The sequence below is a fragment of the Typopeltis vanoorti genome, chromosome 9 (assembly GCF_054136105.1).
Source record: "Typopeltis vanoorti isolate ZY-2024b chromosome 9, IOZ_Tvanoo_1.0, whole genome shotgun sequence".
NCBI lineage: Eukaryota > Metazoa > Arthropoda > Arachnida > Uropygi > Thelyphonidae > Typopeltis > Typopeltis vanoorti.
In genome coordinates this window covers 89,612,417-89,639,367 of record NC_143557.1, presented here as the reverse complement: position 1 = coordinate 89,639,367, position 26,951 = coordinate 89,612,417, and the positions used below count along the sequence as shown (strand labels likewise).

General features: G+C 34.6%; 1 protein-coding gene across 1 annotated transcript in view; it reads left to right on the top strand.

The window, feature by feature from the left end:
- Positions 1-26,951, top strand: part of SMC6 (Structural maintenance of chromosomes 6) — a 594,918-nt gene that overhangs the window by 31,268 nt on the left and 536,699 nt on the right. The window contains exons 3-4 of the mRNA XM_090398426.1: positions 14,353-14,458; positions 22,299-22,435. Of these exons, the coding sequence (XP_090254552.1) occupies positions 14,353-14,458; positions 22,299-22,435 (243 nt within the window). The remainder of the gene's footprint in view (positions 1-14,352; positions 14,459-22,298; positions 22,436-26,951) is intronic.

Sequence of the window (26,951 nt, the reverse complement as noted above, 5' to 3'; positions counted from 1 at the left end):
TAGACTATATGGAAATACCATTATTAAAGATGCAGTGGATGAGAATGCTCAAAGTTTGTTTTCCTTGAAGGAGGATGAAGGTGATTCATGTTTTGGAAGCGAGAAGTAAATGTACATGGGAATTAGTGTTGGGATGGATATCAGGATATTATTGAGAAGAGTGATAGACAACAGTCTATCACCCTTCTCAATAGGAAGTATGGGTAGGAAGGGTAGTTGATGTGTTACTCAGGTATGACAATGAATTGAAATGGTGAGCAAAAATCATGAATGGTATCAGAGTTGTGTGAGGTGAAAGGGGAAGAGTATGTGGAATTCATTTGAGGGATGAATGGAACTCTATGAGCGTGGCTTGAAAAGTTCTAGGCCTCGACCATAGATGGCAACACTATCAGCAAGATTTTTTTTTCTAAGTTGGTGCATCTGTCTATAAGCATCCATGTGAAATTGCAAGTCATGCTAGATAAGTCGTTTGTTTCATACAGCTGTCTGAGGCAAAAGTGCTGTCTGCATCCCTTGAACAGGGCTGAGCCGTGCGGTTGTGCACCCCTATCTTCAAGCGCACAAGGGCACTTGAAGATAGGGGTGCCATTTCACTATGGGAAATAATAAAAAAAAATTTTTTTTTCTTTCTTATTCTTGAATTATATCGTTTGAAGTGAAACGTTATCAATATTACCACAGATTTTATTTCACAAAATAAGCATCGACTCAGAAAAAATTTTATAAATATTGAATCTGACTAATTTAGTCAGAACACTAAATTAGCTGCATACAAGACAGTGTTCAAACCAGTTTTAACTTATGGATCTGAGAGCTGGGTGAGAAGTAAAACACTTGACCAAAGACTAGAGACCGCAGATATGAGCGTCCTGAGAAAGATTAGAGGCGTGAACAGATAGCATCAATGGCAATATCATATTAAAAATGAGGATATTAGGAAAGAACTTGACATTGTCAGCATCCAGGAATGCGTTAGCAGAGCTAATCTCAGGTGGTATGGTCACTTAAATCGAATGGGAGAGGAAACATGAGCAATACAAGTGTTCTCTTCCAGGTTGGCAGGAAAACGACCCAGAGGAAGACCAAGATATAAGTGGATTGATATGGTACAAAGTGCCTTAGACGATAGAAATATAAGATCTGATAATGTTGAAGTCTTGACAAGTAACAGACTGATTTGGAGGAAAATTGTAGATAGGAAGTTAGTATTGATGTAATTTTTTCATGTAGTACTGTCATATCCTGTACACCCCTTGAGGGTACGTGGCAGGAATTTGATGATGATAAAAAAATTATAAGTCGTACATACTAAAACAACATTTTAGAACCCACTTATCAGATACTTAAGAGGCGTGAACAGATAGCATCAATGGCAATATCATATTAAAAATGGGGATATTAGGAAAGAACTTGACATTGTCAGCATACGATGTGAATTTCATAAACTTTTATAGTCTATATATAAATATATATATATTAAATTATATTATGCATGAATTCTCCTACTCAAATTGTGAGTCTCTGTCGCCCTGAATTTCACGTTTGAGCGATAATTCGCTCCCTGTTGTAAACAATACGCTATCCTCAACAGCTATTATACTGCAGAAACACAAAAACCAATTAGTTTTTCATGTCACTGGATAAGGTTCACAGACATCATTTGGACTGTGTAATATATTTCTCAACAAATAGTGCAATTACAGATAACTGGGAATATAAACGCTAACTAATGAATCACATCTCTCCAACAGAAACTGCTATATACACTCAAGGAAACCACATGTTGCTGGTGCAACATATGGTTTTGCTTGACATTACCCCCGTCATGAACGTGTTAAAACTAAGAAATATAGTGAATGTATTTCAGATATTATGGAAATCGGTTTAAGAGAATTAGCATTTCAATTTGTTTTGTTTGGGTAGCATGATCTTTTGTTAATACTGCACCAATCATATGCACTTCTTAATAGTGGCTTTTTCTCTATTATATTGGCCTACAACTGTGCACATCTTTCACATCTCATTAGTAATTTGTCAAGGATTGTTCATTACGTATCTCAAGTCTTAAATTACTGGTAATTTTTGCTTGATATAATGGGAAAGAAGATGACTATTTGGGTAGATAACTTTGATTGCACACAAGGCTGCTCTTGAGGGCAGAATGATGGAGAATAAAAGCTTCTTGGTAAGTCATACCCATTTTCTTTTTTTTTTTTTCTGAAAATCCCCGCATATATCGCAGCATGATTTTTTTAGCTTTAATTTTGGGAAAAAAGTGTGAGTTACAGTCGAGTAAATACAGTAATTTTTTTAGCTTTCAAATTGTGAAGTATGGATCATTGGTTAAAGACTGGATTTATAAAATACACAAAAGAGAGCAATATAGCAGATATAGAAATAAGCAATTTCACATCTATCATTGATGATAAATTATTATTTATATTAAGTAAAAACGTATAGTATCTTTATAAATTTTGTTCTATTAAAAATAAATGATATTTTTTTGTTTAAATGTACATCTAAATCCAAATAAAACAAGATATTTACAATGAAATATATTTTTATTTAGTTTATTCAGAATCGCGAAATTCGGTTTTCTGTTACTATTGCAAAATATATGGTAGCCAAAATTCCCAACTTACTAATGAATATGGTTGTAACGATTGGCAACATTTGAGTCATATACTAAAAATACACGAGACAAGTTCCACGCACATTAAAAACTGTTCAAAATACAGCGAACTTAAAATGTCGTTGATTAAGAAATGCATTATTGATTGCACACAACAAAGATTATACGCAACTGAGAAAAAATATTCGCAATCTGTTATAGAATAGTTAATCTACATAATACAATATTTATCAAGACAGTGTATAGCTTTTAGAGGTTCTTCACAAAAACTTTTTGAAAATGATAACGATGATTTTTTAAAGTTAGTAGAAACTGTCACTAAATTTGATTCGATAATAGCAGAACACTTGCATCGCATCCAAACATCACAAAAAAGAACATTGTTCATTATTTAGGTGATAAAATACAAAATGAAATCAACCGTATAATTTCTGAAGCTATAAAACAAAAAATTTTAGAAATGGTTAAAGAGGCGAAATATTATTCATTAATTCTTGACACTACTCCGGATATATAAGTCACCCAGAACAATTATCTATTGTTATTAGATTTGTTAATCAAAATAAAGATACAAATATAGCAGAAATTCATGAACATTTTTTGGGTTTTCAATCTATAGAAGATACCACTGGGCAAGGACTATTTCAATTTATAAAAAATTATTTAAAATTATTGAATGCTAACATTTCGGATTTACGCGGCCAAGCTTATGATAACGGTTCAAATATGTGAGGCAAATATAATGGACTGCAGAAAAAAATCCTTGAAATAAATTCAAGGACTTTTTTTTATTCCGTCTGCTTATTCATTAAATTTGGTAGTTAATGATGCAGCTAAGATATCCTGTGAAACTGTAAATTTTTAAGGGGTAATATGGGAATTATATAATTATTTTTTAATATTTGTGAAGTTGAGTTATATTAAAAAAACATTCGTGTTTTAAATTTGAAACAACTTTCTGCTACTAGGTGGAAAGTAGAGTAGAACCATAAAGCCACTTAAAAATAATATCAAGGAAATTTACCAGGCTCTTTTTGATATTACGGAAGATGAAACTAGATATCGATTCTAGAGTTCAGGCAGACAACTTAATTTCAAAGATTTATTCGTTTAAATTTATTTGCTCTGTGCATGTTTGGTACGAAATATTTAAGTCTTGTAAATGTTGCAAGCAAAATAATGCAGAATCCGACATTTGATATAGGAAAAATTACAGAAAATCTTTATTATGTTATATAAGAATTAAAGGCCGAACAGACCAATATTTTGAAAATATTATTAGAACTGCAAAAGAAGTAGCAAACGATTTTAACCCTCCTACTGGCCAAGGTGGATGAAATAGCAAGACTACCCCAGACTTTTTCATGGATCAAAACTTCATTGGCAATCTATCTTTTATCAAGTATTTACCCTCCTCTGCTGTTAATCCCTTAACGGCGATTTGAGAGCTATTAGCGGATTAACTGTGGTTGAGCGACTTTTGTGTCACTTGTCTTTACATGTACTCTGTTACTTCGAATTTTCTTCACTGTACTAGGATATTTGATCGTTTTTTTTTTTTTTTTTTTGTTGAACAATTTATTTCTTGTGTCTCTTTCCAAAAATAGAAGTTTCACACTTCCAAAATAAATAATCAATCCTGAAATGACCATAGATCAGCCTTTGCAATGAATATATTTTAGTAATAGTTAATCTCCACTTTACTGACAGTATAGATTCTTTTTTGCGAATTTTCAAATGTTTGTTTATGTTTAAAATATTTTGTCAAATATTTATATTTTTAAATAACATTTAGTGAAATAAATATGACATTTTGCTTTCTTTCTTTGCAAAATACCTTTATATGGATTTTCACATTTCAATTTCAGGAACGATTTTTTTTTTTTTTTAATGAACAACAAATGATTATAAACTGCATTACTCGGTTTCCGATATTGTATCTCTTTTGCTGAAAATTGCAACAGAGTTTTTTTTTTTTTTTTTTTTTTTTTTTTTTTTTGTAGAATGCACATTACTATAATATCCAGTGCTTAACCACTGTAGATATGTTGAAAATATAATAGGAAGGATATCCTGTATGGAATGATTAAAAATTTATGCTCATTTTTAGGATTTTTTACTGCACCCCCCCCCCCCCCACCTCCTGTCCTGAAACTGAGTTGCATAACTGTTTTAAATTTCTATAGTTTGGAAAGCTTTCAGACAGTATTCAAAATCTCTTATTCCAGTTTATTTACAGTTTTGACAAAAGAAATAAAGCAATAATACTGTTGTATATCGAAACTTCTAATTCTGTACTCTTTCTTTGAATCTGAAATCAGTGGTCTGCTGAAATTATTCTAAGATTTAGAAATACTACGCTGTATTTTCAACATGTAAAACCCACACAAAGAAATTTCAATTGTGTTATTTGTTTCTTTTTTTTTTTTTTTTTTTAAATCTAAATATTACTACTTCTATTTCTGCTGATTGCTATTTCTGAAATACGTCTTGGAAATGCTGGACAATAATCCTCTTACCTAGAGGAAAAGCTAAAAGTCTTAGATTACTCTTTTGAGAAACACAAGACAGAAAGTTTCCTAGAAGTTGCACTAAATTGCCTCAAGCAAGAATGTCTTGTTTCATTTTCTGTTGTTCAGATATCCTAACACAGTAAAACTGACATTTCTTTTACAGGCTGATGAAGTATTTATGCCAAAAATGATTTCTTTATTTGTAGTGATCAGTTTCACTTTTATTATTGAAAAATTCTAAATTATTTGATAATTATCATGAAAAAATTTACTTGCTTGCCATCTCACAAATGAATTGTATATTGGGTTTACTTCTAATATTCCTTTCTGCCCAGTAACAAGTTGTAGACTAATGGAGATTACCAACTCCCCCCCTCCCCCCCCACACCACCACCACTGGGAACCAGATCAAAAGAACATGCCCAGAAGGCAGCACACTAAAGTACCTCGTGCACTAACTGAATATTTTACAGGCAGAAATTCCTTGTTCTGTTTTTCCATCTTTCTGATTGATTAGCAGACATTCAAAGCCATATTCTGATATTGCATTTGTAGGATGACAGTGTTTTTAAATATTAATTTTCCCTATTAGCCAACGTCACATAACTTCCTGATTTATAATAATAGGGAAATAATATATATATTTTCTTATTTATAATTTGCAAATTTATAATAATCAAAACTTAGTTTCTGTGTCGAAAAAATTAAACGTTATGTGGAACAATTATTATGGAAAAATCACGAATGAAATAAAAACTGTACCTATGTTTCATAACAGCTTTTGGGTGTCTGGTAATGTTGCAACGGGAGGTGGAGGGTGATGCTATCAAAGTCGAAATAAAGTTCATTTGTATTGTGAAAGGAAATGAAATTTCACATTTGATATACATATTTTGAATGATAAAAATAAGCAAATGTATCACTTACTTTAAAAATTGGAGAATAAAATATCTGAATTATGCAGTAAATATCTTTAACTGTTAATTTCATTGTAATGACCAATTATACAGGGAAACCATGAAAGTGAAAGTACAAAGAACAGTAGATTACTATATAATATAAAGAAAAAATTTAGTGATGTGATTAAAGAATTTCACGTTATTCTCTATAAAGCAAAGTTGCTCCAGCATGTCCTAAAGGAAATCTGTGAAGTATTATTCGATTTCGATGGTTTTGTACAAAAATAAAAATAATATAATCTGGAATGTTGGCAGCCGGTTTTCTTTTCTTTTTTTAAAAGAATATTTCAAATAATTATCGTGAATTAATTTCTTCGAGAACAAAGAATAATGTTTTGTCTAGAAAGAGATTAGAAAAAAATTAGCGCAAAAAAATTTAAAACGAAATTGGTTCTCCAAGGTAAGGCAATATTTAAGTGAAGAAATTATGCAAGACCTTTATTTTGTCCAGAAATTAAAATTGTGAAATTAATTTCTCTATGTTTAGTCTGTCCTACATAACTGAAATCCAGTTGACCAGCATAGAACAAGGATGTGCGTTTCTTGTTATAGGCAACTGAGAGTTATCTACGAACATGAGATTATCCGATTAACCGTTCTCTTCAGCGTGAGGGTTTATCGCACCTTCTAATCGACAGGATGGTCAAATTGCACTTCTTATCCTGGTTCTTTAAACAGGAGGGCTGAATCATATCCAGATTTATTTGGACGTCTATAGATGTCCTGGCCGTTTGGAAGGTTAACATTGATCCTATTTTTTCAGACATTTGCAAAAGAACAAAAACAAAAATGTTTGGTTACAAAGCAGCAGATAAGATAATGCATGATCCTAAACAAAATTTTTAAATAAATTTTTTCTTCGTGATTTTAGACATAACAATAACTTCAGTCACGGAAAGATTCATACTCTTAAAACAACATAGCAAGGACTTTAAAGTTATAAGAGACATTAGCAAATTAAAAGACTGGAGCGATGAAAATTTAATGAAACATTGTAAAGATTTGCACTTAAAACTGAGTGACAGTCAATATTCCGACAATTACGATATTGATGGTAAGACTTTATTTGAGGAATTAAAAACTTTGCAATGTTTTATTAAAAAAGAGTCGGCTCCTCAGGATGTTTTAAATTATATATACGAAAATAAATTAACCGCCACGTTTCCGAATACTGCGATTGTGATGCATATTTATTTAACATTATCAATATCCGTAGCATCAGAGGAAAGAAGTTTTTCGAAACTGAAACTAATAAAAAATTATTTGCGGTCAACAATGTCTGGATAGTATCTAAAGCATCGTTTCTCAAACTGTGGTACATGTACCACTAATGGTACATTATGTTATTTTTGGTGGTACAAGTTTTACACAAAATATTTAAATTGTATTGTAAAGATATTAAATTGTATCAGGAAATGCTTTTATGGTGGTACATATATTTTTTGATTCTTATTTATGTGGTACAAAATTTTAAAAGTTTGAGAACCCCTGATCTAAAGGATTTATCAATTATATCAATTGAAAATAATATGGATTCATTAGACATTAAAGATATTATTAAAAATTTTGTGGCAGCTAAAACAAGACGGATAAATATGTAAAATAAATATACATTTATACTAATTGTTATATAGTTAAAAGCATATATCCAGATTATCTTTGTTATGTAATATTTCTTTTTATATTAAAATAAATGTAAATTTTGTTTATATATATATATTCTCTTGTATTTATATATTAAGGAATAAATATTTTTGAAAATTTTTATTATTAAAAATTCCTTATTAACGAATTTCAGTGATTACAATGTTCTACTACTCTACTGTTAAATAAAATTTATTTTTTATGCATGCGTATGAACTGTTTTGTACTTTTAAAAAAGTAAAATTTTTCACAAAACTTTTTCATGGAAACTTATTTTATGGGAGTGCTGAAAAAAAATTTGCACAAGGGTGCCTCCTACCCACAAGGCCGCACAAGGGTGCGGCCCTGCCCTTGAACTGGATAAAATTGAGTATCGTGTGGTTATAAAATTCTTTGTAAAAGAAGGTTTAACGCCAAAAGAAATTCATTCGAAGTTCATAAAATTTATGGGCACTCTTTTCCTTCATTTTCAACAATTAAGAAATGGGCTGCTGAGTTTAAACATGGCCATACCAGCCTTAAAAATGATCCATGTGAAGGACATCCAAAAAGTGTAACAACACCAGAAATCATTCATCAAGTGTGTGATATGGTATTGGATGACCGGCAAGTCAAAATGCATGAAATTGCTGAGACTATAGGCTTTTCAAAAGAATGTGTAGGATATATTTTGCATGAAGAATTGCAAATGAAAAAGCTTTGTGCAAGATTGGTGCCGCACTTACTCACAGCAGATCAAAAACGCACTCTCATGAAAATCTCTGAATAGTGCTTGGAGTGTTTTAACAAGAATAAAACTGATTTTGTGCATCGATTTATTACTATGGATGAGACTTGGATTCACCATTACACAGCAGAATCCAAACAGCAGTCAAAACGGTGGACAGAAGCTGGGTTGTTCAGCACAAAAAAGGCAAAGTTGGTTCCATCAGCAGAAAAGGTCATGGCATCAGTGTTTTCGGATGCTAAAGGCATTTTATTTAGTAATTATCATGAAAAGGATAAAACAATAACTGGTAAATATTATTGTGATCTTTTAACCAAACTAGATGAAAAAATTCGTGAGAAGAAGATCCAGTTTGCAGAAGGAAAAAATCATCTTTCATCAGGACGATGCACCTGTCCAAAAAAGGTGTTTTGGTAATGGGAAAAATGGTATCTGCACTATGAGCTGGAACATTCACTCTGTTCCCCAGATTTGGCTCCCTACTTCTCTCTCTTCCCAAAACTAAAACTCTTCCTCGCTGGTCAGCGTTTTTCTCCGAATCAAGAGGTGATTGCAGCCTTAGAGGGGTATTTTGCAGATCTTACCGAGAACCACTACAGGGATTGGATGATGGCGCTGGAGCATCGCTGGAATAAATGTATTAATCTTAAGGGAGAATATGTTAAAAAATAAAAATAAATTTGAAATTATAAATTTGTTTTTTCATTGTTAGGCCGAGAACATTTCAGACCACCCTCGTATAAAAGAGATGGATTGCATTTAAATTGATTAGGTGTGAATCACCTGGAGAGAATGTTGCTAGATGGAAGTATAATGAGTAATGTCAACAGGGAATAAGAGGAAATTAGAGGAATGAGAGTGGAGCAGGAGAGCAGAACAAAGTTTTTGTGAATGGAGAGAGAAGAGAATATGAGAACAGGAATGCAAGGTAAATGAGAAATGTGAGGAGTTGGGGTAGTTCTGGAAACAGTAATGAATGCGTGTATGGGAATAGTCAGCATAGGAATGGGATAACTGGGATGCATGGAAAGTAGTTAAGTCTGCAGAGAGATATATGGGATAAAGAGTTATAAAGGTGAAATTTTGTTGTCTTTTTATTAGTGCTTGTTCAAACATTGCCATAGAACGTCTGCTTATATCTTCTTTTATTTACTATTCATTTGTTGACAGTCTCACTGTTCCACTCAAAGGATTCACCTTTACTAAGATTCCTTTTCGGATTCCTCTATTAATAAATTCGAACTGTCAATTTTTTAAAACTTCGTAAAGTAAAATTCTCTAGTTTATGCTCTTAAGCTTCCGTTCTCTCTTTTTGTTTCTCTCATTACTCTGGTACTGAACATTATCTCTGTCAACTATCAATCACCCATCCACTTCCTTGCTGAACATGTGCACTTATTCAACTGAGCCGCAAGCAAGAAGTCGATAACGGCTGACACGTTGTCATCATTAGCAAAAGGTCTTTATAATGAAGACGGATATCACAGTATGCTTAATAGTTGTGAATAACAATAAAGAATCATTGAAATTATTAAAACTATCAGAATCTGGTAAGTACAGTAAATCTCAAATACTTGACATTTCTTTAACATAAATATCAATTTCTTATCAATTGTCACAGGTGCCGATCGTACGTGGTTATGAAACTGAAACTAAAAAACTAACAGAGAGAAACAGGAGGTATGGATAAGACTTGTTCTAGACCAAAAAGAAATGAATTTCCATGCTTATTTACAAATGCAGGTTGTATCAGAAATAAGTAAGATGGAACTGTTGCACTGATTGAGTTTATTCTCTTTAAACTAGTTGGAATAAGTGAAACAATGATGAGAATGATATCGTTACAGGAATAGAAATGGAAATGGTATGATGCTTTTTGTGAGGGCAAGAAGGGAGAGGGGGTATGTGTGCTGATGATATCAGGGGAATTGTGTTTGCATATGATTGAGATACAAGGGAGGAAAATAGTGGCAGTGGTTTTGAAACAGTGTGGCGTGAGGCAGAGGTTGAGAACATTAGATATTTAGTGAGATGTTGCTGTAAGCTAAGGAATGGCAGTGGGTGCAGACAAAAAAATGTATAGACAAATTGACTTAGTGAACAAGAGGAGAATATTCATTATGGGTGATTTTAATTATGATAATATTGATTGGAATGAGGTGATAACCCTCACCCCCCTCTCCTTTTTTTGCCATCACAAAAAAACATCATACCCTTCCACAGCTATCTTAGGCAATGTATAACAGAGGGCACACAAGGGTTGCAAGTGTCTTAGAATCAGATGATGTGATTGTAAATGGAATGTTTAATTTTCCTCCAGTTGGTAGGAGTGACCATGAGATGATCACCTGGGTTGTAGGAAAATATATGATAAAAGGATATATATGGGCTACCAGGATGGCAATTATGAAAAACTTTGCAGAAAGTTTAGAGTTATGGCATGGAAAGGGGAGTTAAATGGAAAGGAACAGATGATATTTGTACATTAATGAAGAGATATTTAACATCAGCAATGTCTGAGTGTATTCTGAAGCTGAAAAGGCTAAATAAAGTAAATTGATGAATGAGCACATTAAACATGTATTCTGAAAAAAGAAGGCTTTATGAGGACAGCACAATATGAAGAGTAATAGTGCTGATGAAAAGTCTTGCAACATGGCAAGTCTAAATGAGTGAAAGGAGAGTAAAATTGTTCAACTTAATAACAGGGGAAAGGTAAGACTAATGCTTCAAATTATAGGCCTAGAGATTGTGATTAAGGTGTTGGAGATGTTTGTGAAGGCTAGAATTCAGAATTGGATTGCTAATATTCTTTGTGGTGGTCAGTGTGGGTTTGTTAAGAGAAAAATCATGTTTCATCAGTCTGCTTATGTACCATAAGCTGACAAATTCACTACATATACAATGCATCTACAGTGGTATAGGATTTTTCAAAGGCCTTTGTTAGATTTCCACATGACAAGCTGGTGACTGAATTGAAATGGATGAGATTAGATAAGAGACTACTGAGTTGGATAGGTGATTAGCTATCACTCAGGTATCAGCAGGTTGTGTATGTGTGGGGGAGGACAAAAGAGGAAGTCACTAGCAGTGTGTCACAGGGGTTTGTGTTAGGACCATTATTGTTTAATGTGTATGTTAATGATATTAGGACAGGTCTAATTGGAGATAACGTAAAGTTAGGAAGAACTATGAGGAGTGTAGAGCATATGTTGTGGCCTTAGAGAAGGATCTGTATAGACTGTGCGATTGAGAAAGCAAGTATAGTTGCAAAATGTAAGGTCTTTAAATTTGGTAGGGAAGAGTGAGATGCAGAGTATACAATTGATGGAGAAATTTTGAAGGAGGTGGAAGAGATGAGAGATCTGGAAATGCTAAACGCAGACTTAAAGTTTATGGGTTGCATTGCTAAAATTGCGAGAACCCAATGGATTATGACAAAGATGAGGATGATCTGACATGCAGAACTAAAAAAGTTATGGTTCACTTGTAAGACTGAGAGGGTTTAGAGAAGATTTTGAAAGAGGTGGAAATTTTGAAGGAGGTGGAAGAGATGAGAGATCTGGAAATGCTAAACACAGACTTAAAGTTTATGGGTTACATTGCTAAAATTGCAAGAACACAATGGATTATGACAAAGATGAGGATGATCTGACATACAGAACTAAAAAAGTTATGGTTCACTTGTATAAGGTCTTGATCAAGCCACGTATGGACTATTGCATATCTAGTCCCTTGGTTTTCAAGGAAATGAGGATCTTAGAGAGGGTTTAGAGAAGATTCACAAAATCAGTATTATGTCTTTGGAATGTAGGATATGAAGACCGGTTAAGGGAATGAATGCAATTTGCAGAGCATTGTGAAGTGTAGAAGAGAGAAAGGATCTGCTGATGGAAGCTGGTGATGGATTGTTATCAGATTAATGTGGAAGAGATTTTTTTTTATAGAGTAGAAGGGTAGAACAAAAGACCATCCCTTGATGCTGTATAAGGAGGACATGAGCATGGGAGTGAGAAGTAGATTCTTTGCTTGAGGATGTGGTAAGTGCAGAAACTGTGAACAGGTTTAAGGCATAGTTCGATGATCATTTTGTATATGAGATTGTAGATCTCCCGCAATGAGTTTTTTTTTTTTTATTCGTGGAGGTCTGACGCTAATAATAATAATAATAAACAAAATATAGTTACATGTCTATACAATGTAAATAAAATTCTAAAAATTTAAGTTTCAGCATTTTATTTAAATTGGAAGTCAATAACTTATTTTCATCCTGTTTCTTAACATAATCCCCTCCCTTTCAATACATTTTCTTTCACTACATAATATTTTTGTCAAAGTAACTGTAGTACCGTCTCTTAGATTGTTTTCGGAACCATTTTTTTTTTACCTCTGCTTTTACCTCATTTTCAAAATTATTCTCTTGAGGTTTGTTTTCAGTTTAGGAAATAACCTGAAGGAAATATCTTGTAAGGAAGATGTTCAAAGGCTTCACTCCAGTCTCCTTGATAGCTGGTAAAGTGAACTTACTCATGTAAGTTCATAAATATTCACATAATTTTGCAAATTTGTTACCATCTCTTTCACCATATATGACTGGTGAATGACACCTTTGCTTTCCCAACATATAGTTAGTATGCACTTTTTTGGTAGAAGGTTGAGTTTGAACTGTGATGGAGATGTTCCATAGATTGGGTTTTTATTTTGGGGTCATAATAATGGACCCAGCTTTCATTCCCAATCACAGTTTTTTGAAGAAAAGTATTACCTTCTCTTTGGTAATGAAATGATAACAGCAGTGTGGAAGTCTCATATTGTATGATTTTAGTGGGTAATTTCAAAAGGCAAGGAGGTGACTTTTTTTTTTTTTTTTTAAGTAACCTGTGAGGTGCCCTGATTTGTGAATTGGTAGGATCTTAGTTTAAGGGAAGGTAGATTGAGCAATCATTAAGCAAAGAGAAAATTTTTACGTGTATAGTCATGGTGGTTTAGAACTACTACCATGACATTCCCCTTATCCGCTTTTGCAATTGCTATTCTTTTGTTGTTTATCATTTCCAGTAGTCTTTCATATTTCATGTGGGAGAGGCTACTTTGTTTTTTTAGCTGACTTTGCAGTGTATGCTCTGGTTACTTGAAACAGTAGTGTTCTTGTTTAACTAGGCAATCCCAGTTGGCATAACATTTCATCATGTTGTACCATCATTTTATTAGTGGTTTAAGTCAGTTCAGAATATAATTTGAATCCCAAATTGCCAGCCCCATCCACATTTGTTCAATGTCTAATGTTGAATACCTAATAAGCGGCGTTAGAAGCACTAATCATTTCACCCATATTCCTGCAGGCTTTGCAAGGTCTCATCCCAGTTATTTAGTTGTGACACTTTTAAGTGACTCTCAGTAAATTAATTAAAAATGTTTAGTTATTTAAAAATCGATAATTTATGATTATCAGGTCTTAAGTGCTAACTTGATTTTTTAATATGGTTTAAAATTTTAAATTCACATTCAAAAGTAAGGAGGGTCTGTATGTCAGTTCTATAAGCAAAACCTTTTTCTTTCATAGTTCAAATGTTAATTTGTCTTTAAATTATAGTTTTTTCACTATCCTGTTTAATAAAATGCTGAAACTTAAATTTTTAGAATTTTATTTAAAAATTCTACATGAAGAAATCCAGTGATGAAATACTTAATAACCCTAGGTGACTATAGTATGAAAAAGTTTTATTGATCACTAACCAAGTAGGAAACTAGGTAATGAATTAATATATTTTTATGAGTTCTTAATGTAGCTAAATATATTGAAGTTCATTTGCTTCATTTTCAATAACTATTTTAACGAACATTTCATTTATTATTGTGATATGTATTAAATAGGTGGTAAAAGTGCCATCTTAACTGCTATTGTTGTTGGACTTGGTGGTAAAACAAGTTCTACTGGTAGAGGAACCAACATTAAACGTTTTGTGAAGAATGGTAAACAGTAAGCAACCTTTTTTCTTTTTTCTTTTTAACTATAATGATTTGAATACCCATAGTGCATGTGCACACTATACTATTGTAAGCTAAAAAATTTCAAATACCACATAAAGAGAAATGCTTAATTTTATGTGCTTGAATGGATTTTTTTTTTTTTTTTTTTTACTCCAAATATCTTATTATTCATCAACTTTATTAAATATTCATATACTGGCTGATTCAGTGGTCATAATTGAATTAACTAAAGTGGAAGTACACTTAATACTTAGTACATTGCTTCTTAATAACTTTCCATATTATTTAGTACTATATGAGTATTGAATACTGATTAGATTGTTGAATACTACTCACTATTCAATTTTCAAGAATATTGAATGTAGAGGTAACTGAAAAAAGTAAATAAAATGTTAAAAGTTAATCAGGTTTATTGTGAACAAGTTCATTATTATGAAATTATAGCTAATGTCTTCAGCATATTTATCTGTTCATTTTGGTGTGAATTAAATTTATCATCATCATCATTTCCCAATATATAACATCTTGGGAAAATTCTTGGATGGAGGATAGTGTTATAACATTATATATAAGTTTTCACATTGTTACTTGTTTCCTGTTAACAGTTTTCTTTCAAAAGTAATCTGTTATTCGTCATGTCTTCTGTATTCTGATATCTTATGTTTCAGTCTTCTAAAGCACCTCTAAATCAACTACTTTAGTGGTGCATTTCTTTGCCTCCTCAACATGAAACATCTATTTTGCTAACCTGTCATTTTCTTTGAATTCTGTTTAAGTGATCATATACCTTAGATTAGCTGATCATATATTTCTGAATGTCAATGATGTCAAATTTTCTGATATCCCATTTTTAATATAATTTTGCTTTTGATGCCATCTTTTCATTCCCCTAATTTTTATCACAACTCTCATATCCATAGTTTCTAACCCAGTTTTCAAATCCATAAGTTAAAATTGGCTTGAACACTGTTTTCTATTATTATTATTATTATTATTATTATTACGGGCAACTCCAGGGAGTCATTAGACTCATCGAGGGAGGCCCCAAATCATTTTCATCACAACTATTCGACATTCATACAGTATCTATCATACCTCGCCTTAAACTCATTCACTGTCACAGCATCCACCACAGACTCAGGGAGCGCATTCCACTCATTCACTACTCTAAAAGTAAAGAACCCAGCTCTAACACCTTTACTAACAACACTTTTGCCCAGTTTCCATGGATGTCCCCTAGTCCTCCCACAACCAGCCCTGTTCTCAAAAATATCTTCTGAATTAATTTTATAGAAACCCTTCAGTAATTTGAATGTCTCAATCATATCTCCCCTCCTCCGCCTATCAACCAATTTTTGCAACCCACAAATCCTCAACCTGTTCTCATACGGTTCATTCCACAGACCTGCTATCATCTTGGTCACTCGCCTCTGGATCCTCTCTACCTCCTCCCCATCAAGAAGAAACCTAGGTGACCAAATCTGAGCACAGTAGTCGAGATGAGGTCTTATCAAGGCTCGATACAGAGGAACAATAACCTGCTTGTCTCTGCTTGTCAACGTATTCTTCAGCAACCAAGTGATTTGATGAGCTGATTTGGCCACTTTTGCAATGTGTCCCCTAAATTTCAATTCCTTATCCACCAACACTCCTAAATCTCGTGCCTCATCAATTTCCTGGAGCACGGTTCCACCAATGCAGTAAACTGCCTCCCATCTTTTCACCCCAAAATGTATAACCTTACATTTTGCCACATTAAATTGACATCCATTCTCCCTAGCCCAGACCTCCAATCTATCCAAATCATCCTGCAAAATTTTGACATCATCTGCATTCACTATTGCCCTACCCAACTTCGCATCATCCGCAAACAAATGAACTGTTCCTCTCAGATCCTTTCCTATATCATTTATGAACAAATTAAACAGCAGTGGTCCAAGAACAGATCCTTGTGGTACACCACTAGTCACAGGCCGTCTAGTGGACTCTACTCCTGAGTAAACCACTCTCTGATATCTCTCCGTCAACCACCCTCCTATCCATCTCACCAACCCTATGTCCATTCCCATATGCTGCAATTTACTGATTAGAATTCCATGTGGTATCCTGTCAAAGGCCTTAGCAAGGTCCAGCAGAATCACTGTAAACCCATTACCCTTATCCAGTTCAGCGGTCACTGTGTTATAATACGTGAGCAAGTTACTGAGGCATGACCTACCCTTCACAAAACCATGCTGTCCCCGATACAGTATCCCATTTTCTTCTATCCAATCTTGTATTTTCCTCTTGACTATTTTCTCTAAGACCTTGATAATGATTCCTGTTATGCTGATTGGCCGGTAATTTTCAACAGCAGCCTTGGAACCACCTTTGTGCAGTGGAACTATTTTCCCCTCTTTCCACCCCCTTGGGACTGACCCAGTCCTGAGGCTCAAATTAAACATAATGGTCAAGGGCACTGACAATTCTTTGGCCGCTTCACGTACGACACGAGCTGGTATACCATCCAATCCCACAGATGTATTGACATTGAGGTTCTGTAATAGACTAGTTACCTCTACCTCATTCATCACAATTCCAGTATAAGCTGTTGGTTCCTCCATTTCCGCAAAGCCACCACCTGGATGATATACTCTTGCAAAGTGCTCGCTCAGTAATTCCACAACATCGACTGATTCAGTTACCTCCCTACCCTCAGCATTTTTTAAGATCATTCTACCATGAGCATTTTTCCTTTTACTTGCAACATATTGAAAAAACTGTTTGGGATTCTCTTTAGCCTGCATGGCCAATTTCCTTTCGTAATCTGCTTTTGCTTTTCTTACCACCCTTGTTACCATCCTGGCCTGAGCTTTATACTGTTCATGCACCTGATGGTCACCCTTCTCCTTAAATTCCCTCCACAATTGTTTCTTTTTTTGCAGCTCAAGCTTAATAGTGTTATTCATCCATTTAACCCCTACCTGATTTATTATTCGGACTCTTGGTATACAGTCAACCATTGCCTCCTGCAAACAGTTCTTAACCACCTCCCATGCACCATCAACATCCAGCCCTTGCAGTTTTACATGCCATGGCATTGAGCCAAGCACACACCTAAGCTTGTCATACTTACCAGCCCGGTAATTCCACATATACCCTGTCTTAATTGTAAATTCGACTCCTTTAGCCACCTCCCAAGTCATGACCTTATGGTCACTCTCACCAATTGGTGGCAACATGGTCATGTTCGTTACAGCTACATTCTCAGTTGCAATTACTAGGTCCAGCACTCTCTGCCCCCTGGTATTTTCCAATACATGTTGCCGTAGATAGTTGTCCCTTAATAACTGCATAAAATCCAATTCCTTCCTCCCATGTGCCCTCTCCTCTTTCCAGTCAATGTTACCATAATTGAAATCACCCATAATAATTACCCTCCTTCCATTCATTTCTTCTATTTGCTTATGCATACTATTCCCACCATCCACTCCATCACCCGGTCTATAGCAGCACCCAATTGTATATTTTGTTCTGCTAGATTGTATCTCACACCAAACAGCCTCAAATGTGCTTTTTTCCCCATCCTGCAGTTCAAATTCTATACTCCTTGGCTGGAGCTCATCAGCTATCATCAACAATACTCCTCCCCCCATTTTATTCTCTCTGTCATTCCTGAACACACTATACCCATCACATTCAATCCCACTAGTTATATCATCTACAGTCAGCCATGTTTCACTAATACCTATAACCTGTGGTCTGGAAGTGCCAACCATGGCCAAAAACTCTTCCTTCTTGTTCCTAATACTCCTGGCATTAGTGTACATGAATCGCAGAAGCCCATTTGTCCCATCCCTACTTTGATTCCTTATACTAATTATCCCATTCTGATTTGTTGTCCGTCGTACTCGCCCGGGCATAATATACTCATTCATACACTTAACTGCCCCCCCTAAAGTCTGCATATCTACTCCCCCCCCTCTTAATAAATCTAGTTTCCCTAAGTCTGTACATCCACTTCCACATCATTCATCAACACTCTTTCAAGTCTCCGTACACCAACTCCATTCAAATGTAACCCATCCATCTTATATAAGTCCTTTCGCCCATCGAACTCATTCCACACATCCACAAATTCCACACCACTCTCCATGCATAACCCACGCATAAAGTCATTGGCAATTATGGCCCTCCTTCTAAACACTTCGCTGTCATACCGCGGTAAGATACTCACCATCCTAACTCTCTCACTCTTCTCTTTTGCTACCTCAAACAACTCCCTCACATCCTCTATCATTTCCATTTTGTCCTCTTTCAAATCATTCGTTCCTGCCACTATTATCATCTCTTTCACCCTCTGTTTTTGCAGTCGAATAGATTCGCTGACGTCCTTTATGTTCGCACCCGGCTGGTATGACTTCGTTAAACTCTCAATTATTACGCCTCTTAATAGCGAATCCCCATACAGCACTCGCTCCTTCATTTTATTGACGTTTACGTACATTCTATTTTTTGCCGTCACAGACTTCCGCCGGTTATTTGTCGGTACGTTCAACACACATTTTTGCATACGCTCCAGTTGTCTTTTGGCTCTGTGTATCGCGCCATGTAAACGGGCAATTTCGCTACTCGCATTTATCTCACCATTTTCATTATCGATCAAATCATCCATTCCTTCGGTGTTTCTACCTTCATTTACACTTTCAGCGACGCTCTCACACATATCTGGCACTACCACGCAATTCTCTAGTACACCGCCATTTTCTACATTCTGACTACCGTTAACGATATCAGTCTCGATACACGAAACACGCTTGAAGTCCTCATTCTCTTTACACTTTCTACACATATTAACTCCACTATCACTTTCTAACCAGACTCCTACCGCTCTTCGCAAGGCATACATCTCACAGACAGCACATTGCATAAATTCTTTTACATCAAAACTCTTAAGCAAGCATGGCGACCTGGCCGCCATTTTTTTCTTTATCGGTGCCATGTGTACGCTATCTTTTCTTAAAAATAATAATTAAAATAACAGAAAACACGCAAAAATTGCACAGACACACCAAGAATCAAAAAGCAAACAATACTACTTAAAATTCTGGTAAAATATCTAATGTTAACACAAAATAATACTGATCTTTCCAGGAGCTCTCGACAAGCCGACGATCTAATCCGTGCGACACCCCAATTCTATACACCAGATTGGATTTTAATTGATTTTTCTCTTGCTCTATATAAATTTATTCATCTGGTAAGAAGTCAGTTGAATAAATGAAAAGATGAAATAAATAAATGAAATAGGCTGATGTAGTGCAATCTATGCACTATATCAGCCATCTGGATGGCATGGTTGGATTTCATATTTTTCATCAGACAAAGCAGACAGATCAGCCAGAGAACATATACCGTTAACAGAATGGGCAGAAGAATTAGAGAAGTATACCTCATTAATATAATGAAAGAAAAAAAAAAAGGGCCAAAACAGATACGATTCTTCTAAATAACAAATACAAGATGTTATATTCAGGCAATAATGATCAGGGAAAGGCAGGAGAAGCTTGCATGGCAGACAGTATCACGTAGAATGATGTGAGCAAACATGGAGAATTGGACAGTGAGAATTATTTGTGCCTATGGTCCCACAGAAGGTTCTACTAAAGAAGTAGAGGAATTTTTCAAGTCATTAGAAAAACAGCAACCGACAGAAAGAAAAAAATGCATCCTTATTGGAGACCTCTAAACAGCAGAGTAGGAAATGAATTACAAACATATATGAAGATATTTTTATATGTTTACATATTTATATATGTTTGGAACATTTGGAGAAAAGACTGGTTATTGTTTTGGGATTTATGGCTGAAGAAACTCAGGCTATGAGGCCAATGTATTATGCCTGTTAAATGCATGTGTTCTTAGAGCCAGTTTGTCTTTTGTGGGAATGAAAAAAGAGGAAGACCAAGATATAGGTGGATCGATACAGTAAAGAGTGCCTTAAAAGATAGAAATATATGATTTGATAATGTTGGAGTCTTCACAGGTAACAGAATGATTTGGAGGAAAATTGTAGATAGGAAGTTAATAATGATGTACATTTTTCATGTAGTACTATCATATCCTGTACACCCCTTGAGGGTATATATCAGGAATTTGATGATGATGATGAAAAATTCACGTTTCCAGGAGAAAAAAAAAATACCATGCCATCTCTGTATAAGACTGGCTAACTCACTTTCAGTTGAAAAGTTTTTAAGCTTCTTCACATCCTGGCCAGGATTCGAATCCTGGTCTTTCCAACCAAAGAGCATCATCAAAACTGACTGAGCTGTGTAGGTCCCTTTAGAGAAAAGACACAAGAGTATACAGGGAATTTGAAATAGGGAGTGATCACTGTTTAGATTATAGTGAAAATGAATATCGTATTAAAAAAAGAAAAGTGGAAGAAAGTTTTAATAAGAATCAAAGCTGAGCAGCTTTCAGAAGTGAATGGTAGACTCATGTACAAATATAACTCAAGAAAATATGGAAATGTTGGTAAACAATAACCAAACCTTGAAGACCCAGTGGCAGATTCTGAAGAGAACACTAATTGATTCAGCTGTTGTCTACAAGGATAGAAAAATCAGAACTCTATGGACTCACAAAGGAATTTCAAGTGGCATTGGTGGAAAGGAAAGCTTATTAAAAGTTCTTGGCAAGTAAGTCAGAGAATAGAGAAAGATATATGAAAGTGAAGCATTGTTTAAAAGTAGCTAAACAAAATTCATGGGGAGACTTTGGTAAGAATACCTTTTTCCCTTTCAGTCATTTCTAACTGTAGGTGACTTTGTAGGCATTGTCCACAAAGTATTTCTGGTGAGATTTTACAGGGTAGTTCACCATTGCTTTCCCCAACTCCCCAAATTTTATCCGGGCTCGGGACTGGCATATGGCTGGGATGTATTCATGACTGTAATCCATGTGTGTTCATGAGGCTGGTTTGCCTGTTCTGGGGGACAAAAAAACCTGAGTTTCCAGGTGATAAAACCCCCTACCTCCATATGAGACTGGCTAACTCACCTATAGTTGAAAGAGACCATGCAGGTAAGAATACAAAAGATATATATCAAGAAGGTGCAAAATATTCTGGAGGCTGTCGAAAAAAGCTTAGAAATGGAAGAAAGAGTACTGTAATCGAAATTAGAGATGGTAAAGTTGATTTGGAAACTGAAGATTAAAATGTTCTCAATGTCTGGAATAATTACTTTGAAATATTGCTGAATGATTCAAGAAGTGACACAAAATAGTAGAAATATTCAAGAAGAATGCAAACAAGAGTGTATATATATTAGTACTAGAGGTAGAAAAAGTCATCAAAAACCAGAAATGTGGTAAGGTATCTAGAGTAAATGATATTGTTATTACTACCATCATCAAAGGAGGCCACATATCCATGTTCTTTGTTTTTTCTATACATAAATAAAAATATACATGCCATGCACTCATATCACCATAAGAATATTATATCATTATAAGAATGACTTGATATTTGAAGGAGCCTCTCGCTTGATATTCAGTGGTGATATCGACTCAGCCACCTGCTTTTACAGATAAGCATTTCCTCTGGCTTGATCTTTTAGTCTAGCCCAAGATACTGTCCACTCTGCTTATCAAATTTAAAAATTAAAAATCTGATAAGTATGTTTTTTTTTTTTTTTAAATATTAAAAAATGCTTACATGTTTGTTGTTGTTTTGCACTTACAGAAATTCATTCGGGAAAATTTTCCTTTTTTTGGCTATACTCTGTTAAGATGTTTTTTATTAATACATGCAGGTATAATATTGTTTGAAATATTTGTTACAGAGCTGCAGAAGTGGCAATTACTCTTCGAAACTGTGGTGATGATGCTTTTAAGCCAGAAGAATATGGTTCAAAAATAACTGTAGAGAGGCGAATAAACACTGATTGCAGTAGCTTCTATAAATTGAAGGGAATAAATGGTCAGTCAAAAATGTTAACTTTTAAAATATATTTAGTAGTACTCACTTAAGAAATTTAAAGATATTATATTTGCTACGGTAAAATACAGCCAGCTCTCACTATTAGGAAGTATAGTGAACTTGATCAGCGTACCATACTTCTGAAAAAAAAATTCTCGAAGTTGCATGTTTTAACAAAATACTTTTTTTTCTTCAAGAATTTTTCTTTAAAATATTTTATATTGCATTTTTATACTTATATTCATAATTATACAGGTTTAACTTCTGATAAAGAAAAGAAGTAAATGGACTGCCATCTTTTGTATTGCACCAAGCAATTTTAGAGAAGTTTCTGATGCATCTGAAATTGAAAACACTATTCTATGATTGGCTAGATTTGGGCTTATATGACATTAAGAGTGATACAGTGAAGAAGTAATATCTTGAGGGGAAGAGGACACTGGATTTTGGAAGTTTTTTCCCACTTGGTTAGACTATAAATTATATATTTAGTTTAATCCTTTATCCAAGTGTAAGCAAACAAAGTTTGCACCTGAAGTATCTTCCAGACTGAGGCAACTCATGGCAAAGATGGACTGGGTTCTGATCACTTTCCTTAGTATCTCATAATGCAAAGCACATCTCCTTGCAGACATGTATAATGCTCTGCATTATTGGAAGGGTCACTACCCAGACAGGTTTCAACCTTTATTGAGGTCTCATCAGTGGGAGCCACTGAAAGCAAACTTTGTTTGTTTACACTTGAATAAAGGATTAAACTAAATATATAATTTATAGGACACTGGATTTTTTTGGAGGGGTAAGAAGGATAATGATGTAGTGTGATAGGAATGGCTAGCATTTAAGCGGGTTCAAAAACAAATCTGATCTCAACTCAAGATCTGAGGTCTTATCAAGATCTTATCAAAGGTAAGGAGAAGTAAACTGTTTTTATGAGAAATAACAGAGGACTGTTCTTGATACAATAAAGCTTGTTTAGTTGCTTTCATCTTAACAACTATCAAGGAAATGTATCTATAGTATTGGTTTTAGAAGAGCTCTTAAAATTTGAAATGTTTGAATACTACATGGTCTGTCTTTGTCAGCAGTATGGATGTCATTTGAGAGAGAGAGAGAGAGAGGTGGGGGGGGGGATCATTCATGTTTAGGAGGAGCATGGGTATACTGGGAACACACTTGTTGAAAATATCTTTAATAGTATGTAAAGAGGAAAAACATCAACATTTTACTGTTCAATATCTAATAGGATCATCAAGATTAAAGTACTGGAAAACAAATGTAAAAAAATAAATAATGAAGAGTCACATAAGCATTTAATATTAATATTAATGCTTTTAAAGCATTTACTTTTTTTTTTTAAAGCTTTTAAGAATCTCAGTCCAGAGATGAGAACAAAGTCCAGCATATTTACTGCATACAGTCCATATTTCATATAGTTTGTAAGTGATTGCTGGCATAGAAGAAATCTGATATACTGCACAAATGAATGTGTACTTCCAAATCGTGCAGAATGTGGCCTTGGTTTTTGTTTAGACTACCATGTAAATATAACTTCACTAGACTTCTTGAAAGAAAAATCATTGGGTGATCTTTGAGATAATCAAATCCAGTGGCTAATTCATTTCACATGGTACAATAGATCCCTGCTTTTATGACTTAATTATTCCTTGAAATTGTTAAGTGAGCCATTGTAAATCAAACTAATTTTTCACAGTCTTAGTGTCATGAATTGGTGATACATTCCTATAAATACAATTTGAACTATATGAACATAATGTAAAATTTTGGTTATGCTTATCTTAGAATGAAAAATCTGAAATTTGGGGCAAGTTTAATTATTTTCATTCTCTATAAATCGTTTAAAATTAAATTGACAGTAAATTAAGTGTGAGGCAAATTATATCAGTATATAAACTATATAAATAGAAACTAATTCCCTCTGCACCTGTTAAGCAATTTGGGCACAGCACAGTGATTTTTTTTTTTTTTTTTTTTTAATGCAAATATGTATCAGTATTTTGTAAATCTTTGGATAAGAAATAAACCATGCTGTTTAAGTTATTGGAAATTTATACTAATTAAAATATTTTATTCTTAGTTTTATGCTCTGGTTTTAGTCAGGCAACAATAATTTCTGTGGCTACATTTCATACGTCATAATAGAATATTTGTTGGCATTTTACACTGCACTGTTATTAATCTCTGTAATTACTCTCTATCTGAAATAGCTGAATTAAAATAATTATGACTATGTCCTTCACACAACTCAGTAATCACATGAAGCTGGACCTTTTCATTTAAATTCTGTTTATTCAGAATTAACTGCCTCTGTATGATAGTATCATTATATACAAGAGTGGTTTAAAAACTTATGTGTCTAATGACTTATATTTGTGGAGTGGTACTGTAGTCTCAGAGAGGTGGTAAGAACTCACACAGTAAAATGGGTTGATAGACAGCTGCACTTTGCAAGGATGAACAGCATGCTAAAGAGAGGTCATGACTGACCAGTTTGCTCATATTTTGTAATAATGTTATGACCGAGTGTGATCACACATGTTTCGACATTCCTAGAGATGTGTATAAAGCAAATGGAGGCCTATCACCATTTATTGCATGTTAGAATGGAATAGAACGGGGGGGGCTTAAGGGTCAAAGCTGTATAAGAGAGGAGACCTCCACATAGCGTTTAAAGGAATGTGGAGAACCAACCAGGGCTTCTGACCTAATGTCCAATCCTCACCTTCTCGTGGTGCACCCTGTTGGGTATCTACCTGGATACTGAATGGACGAGGATGGGCTGGCAATTTGGAATTTAGCCAACCAAATTGTATTCTTATTGGCTTAAACCAAAATACAAAATCTTACAACATGACAAAATTTCATGCCGGCTGGGGCGTCGCCCGGTTAATCAAGGTGCCCATTGTTTTTGCCAGGGAATCAGGGCAAACAGCGAAAAGTCAGTTACTGGAACAAATCTGAAAACACCCCCAACTTAATATCACATAGATGTTAAGTTGGGGGTGTTTTCAGGTGTAACTGAAACAAAAAAGACAAAAACTGGTGAGATCTTCCTGAGCAATAAATACAAAATGTTATATTCACACAATGACAAGGAAGGAAAAGAGAGGGTAGCCATGGTATTCAGCACTAAATACAAGGCTAATCTTCTTGAATAGCAGGCAGTCTCAAGTAGAGTGATGTGGGCAAATATCAGAATGGGGAACTACTGGACAATGAGACTTATTTGTGTCTATGGTCCCACAGAAGGTTCTACTAAGGTAGAAGTGGAGGAATTGTTTGAGGCTTTAGAAAAAGAAACTGACACAATGAAAAAGGAAACGTTGGTCCTTATTGGGGATCTAAATAGCATGGTAGGAAATGATTGTCAGACATACAAAAATATTTTGGGAAAATTTGGAGAAAAGAGCAAAGCTAATAATAATGGCAAATACTTGTTGGATTTCTGCTCAGGACATGGACTGTTTGAAAACAGGCAAAATCATTGAAAATGTGAACTGCGTTGTGAATGGAGAACTTATGGAACAAGTAAAACATTTCAGCTACTTAGCATGATTTTTAGTGAAGATGGTAAATTTAATATGGAAATAGACAACAGAATCAACAAAGCTGGTATGGTAGGAAGTCAATTGAATAAATTCATATGGAATAAGAGAGAAATTAGTTGGAACACTAAATTAGCTGTTCAAACCAGTTTTAACTTATGGATCTGAGAGCTGGGTCAGAAGTAAAATACTTGACCAAAGACTAGAAACCACAGATATGAGAGTCGTGAGAAAGATTAGAGGCATGAACAGATGGCATCAATGGCAATATCATATTAAAAAACGGGATATTAGGAAAGAACTTGACATTGTCAGCATCCAGGAATGTGTTAGCAGAGCTAATCTCAGGTGGTATGGTCACTTAAACAGAATGGGCGAGGAAAGATTAGTAAAACAAGTGTTTGTTTTCTGCCAGGTTTGCAGGAAAACAACCCAGAGGAAGACCAAGATATAGGTGGATTGATACGGTACAAAATGCCTTAGACGATAGAAATATAAGATCTGGTAATGTTGGAGTCTTGATAAGTAACAGGCTGATTTGGATGAAAATTGTAGATAAGAAGTTAGTAATGATGTAAATTTTTCATGTAGTACTATCATATCCTGTACACCCCTTGAGGTTACATGGCAGGAATTTGATGATGATGATAGAATGGAATCCAGAGAGGACATCACTGACTTTGAAAAAGGCATGATTGTTGGAGTCAGGCTTGTAGGCTCATCTGTGACCAGGTGTGAAAGAACAGCTATAATTGCAGAATAGTCGAGGAACAGTCTTTAAGCTTATGTCAGCATGGCAGTCGACAGGACAAACAACATCAGTGAAATTCAGTAGTGGACGAAAGCACTTACTGCAAGAGAGGGACATTCAAGCATTAGCTCACTGTACCACGAAACATAGGCAGGCTACTGGTGAGCAGTTGTGTGAAAAATTCACACCAGTTGTGAGA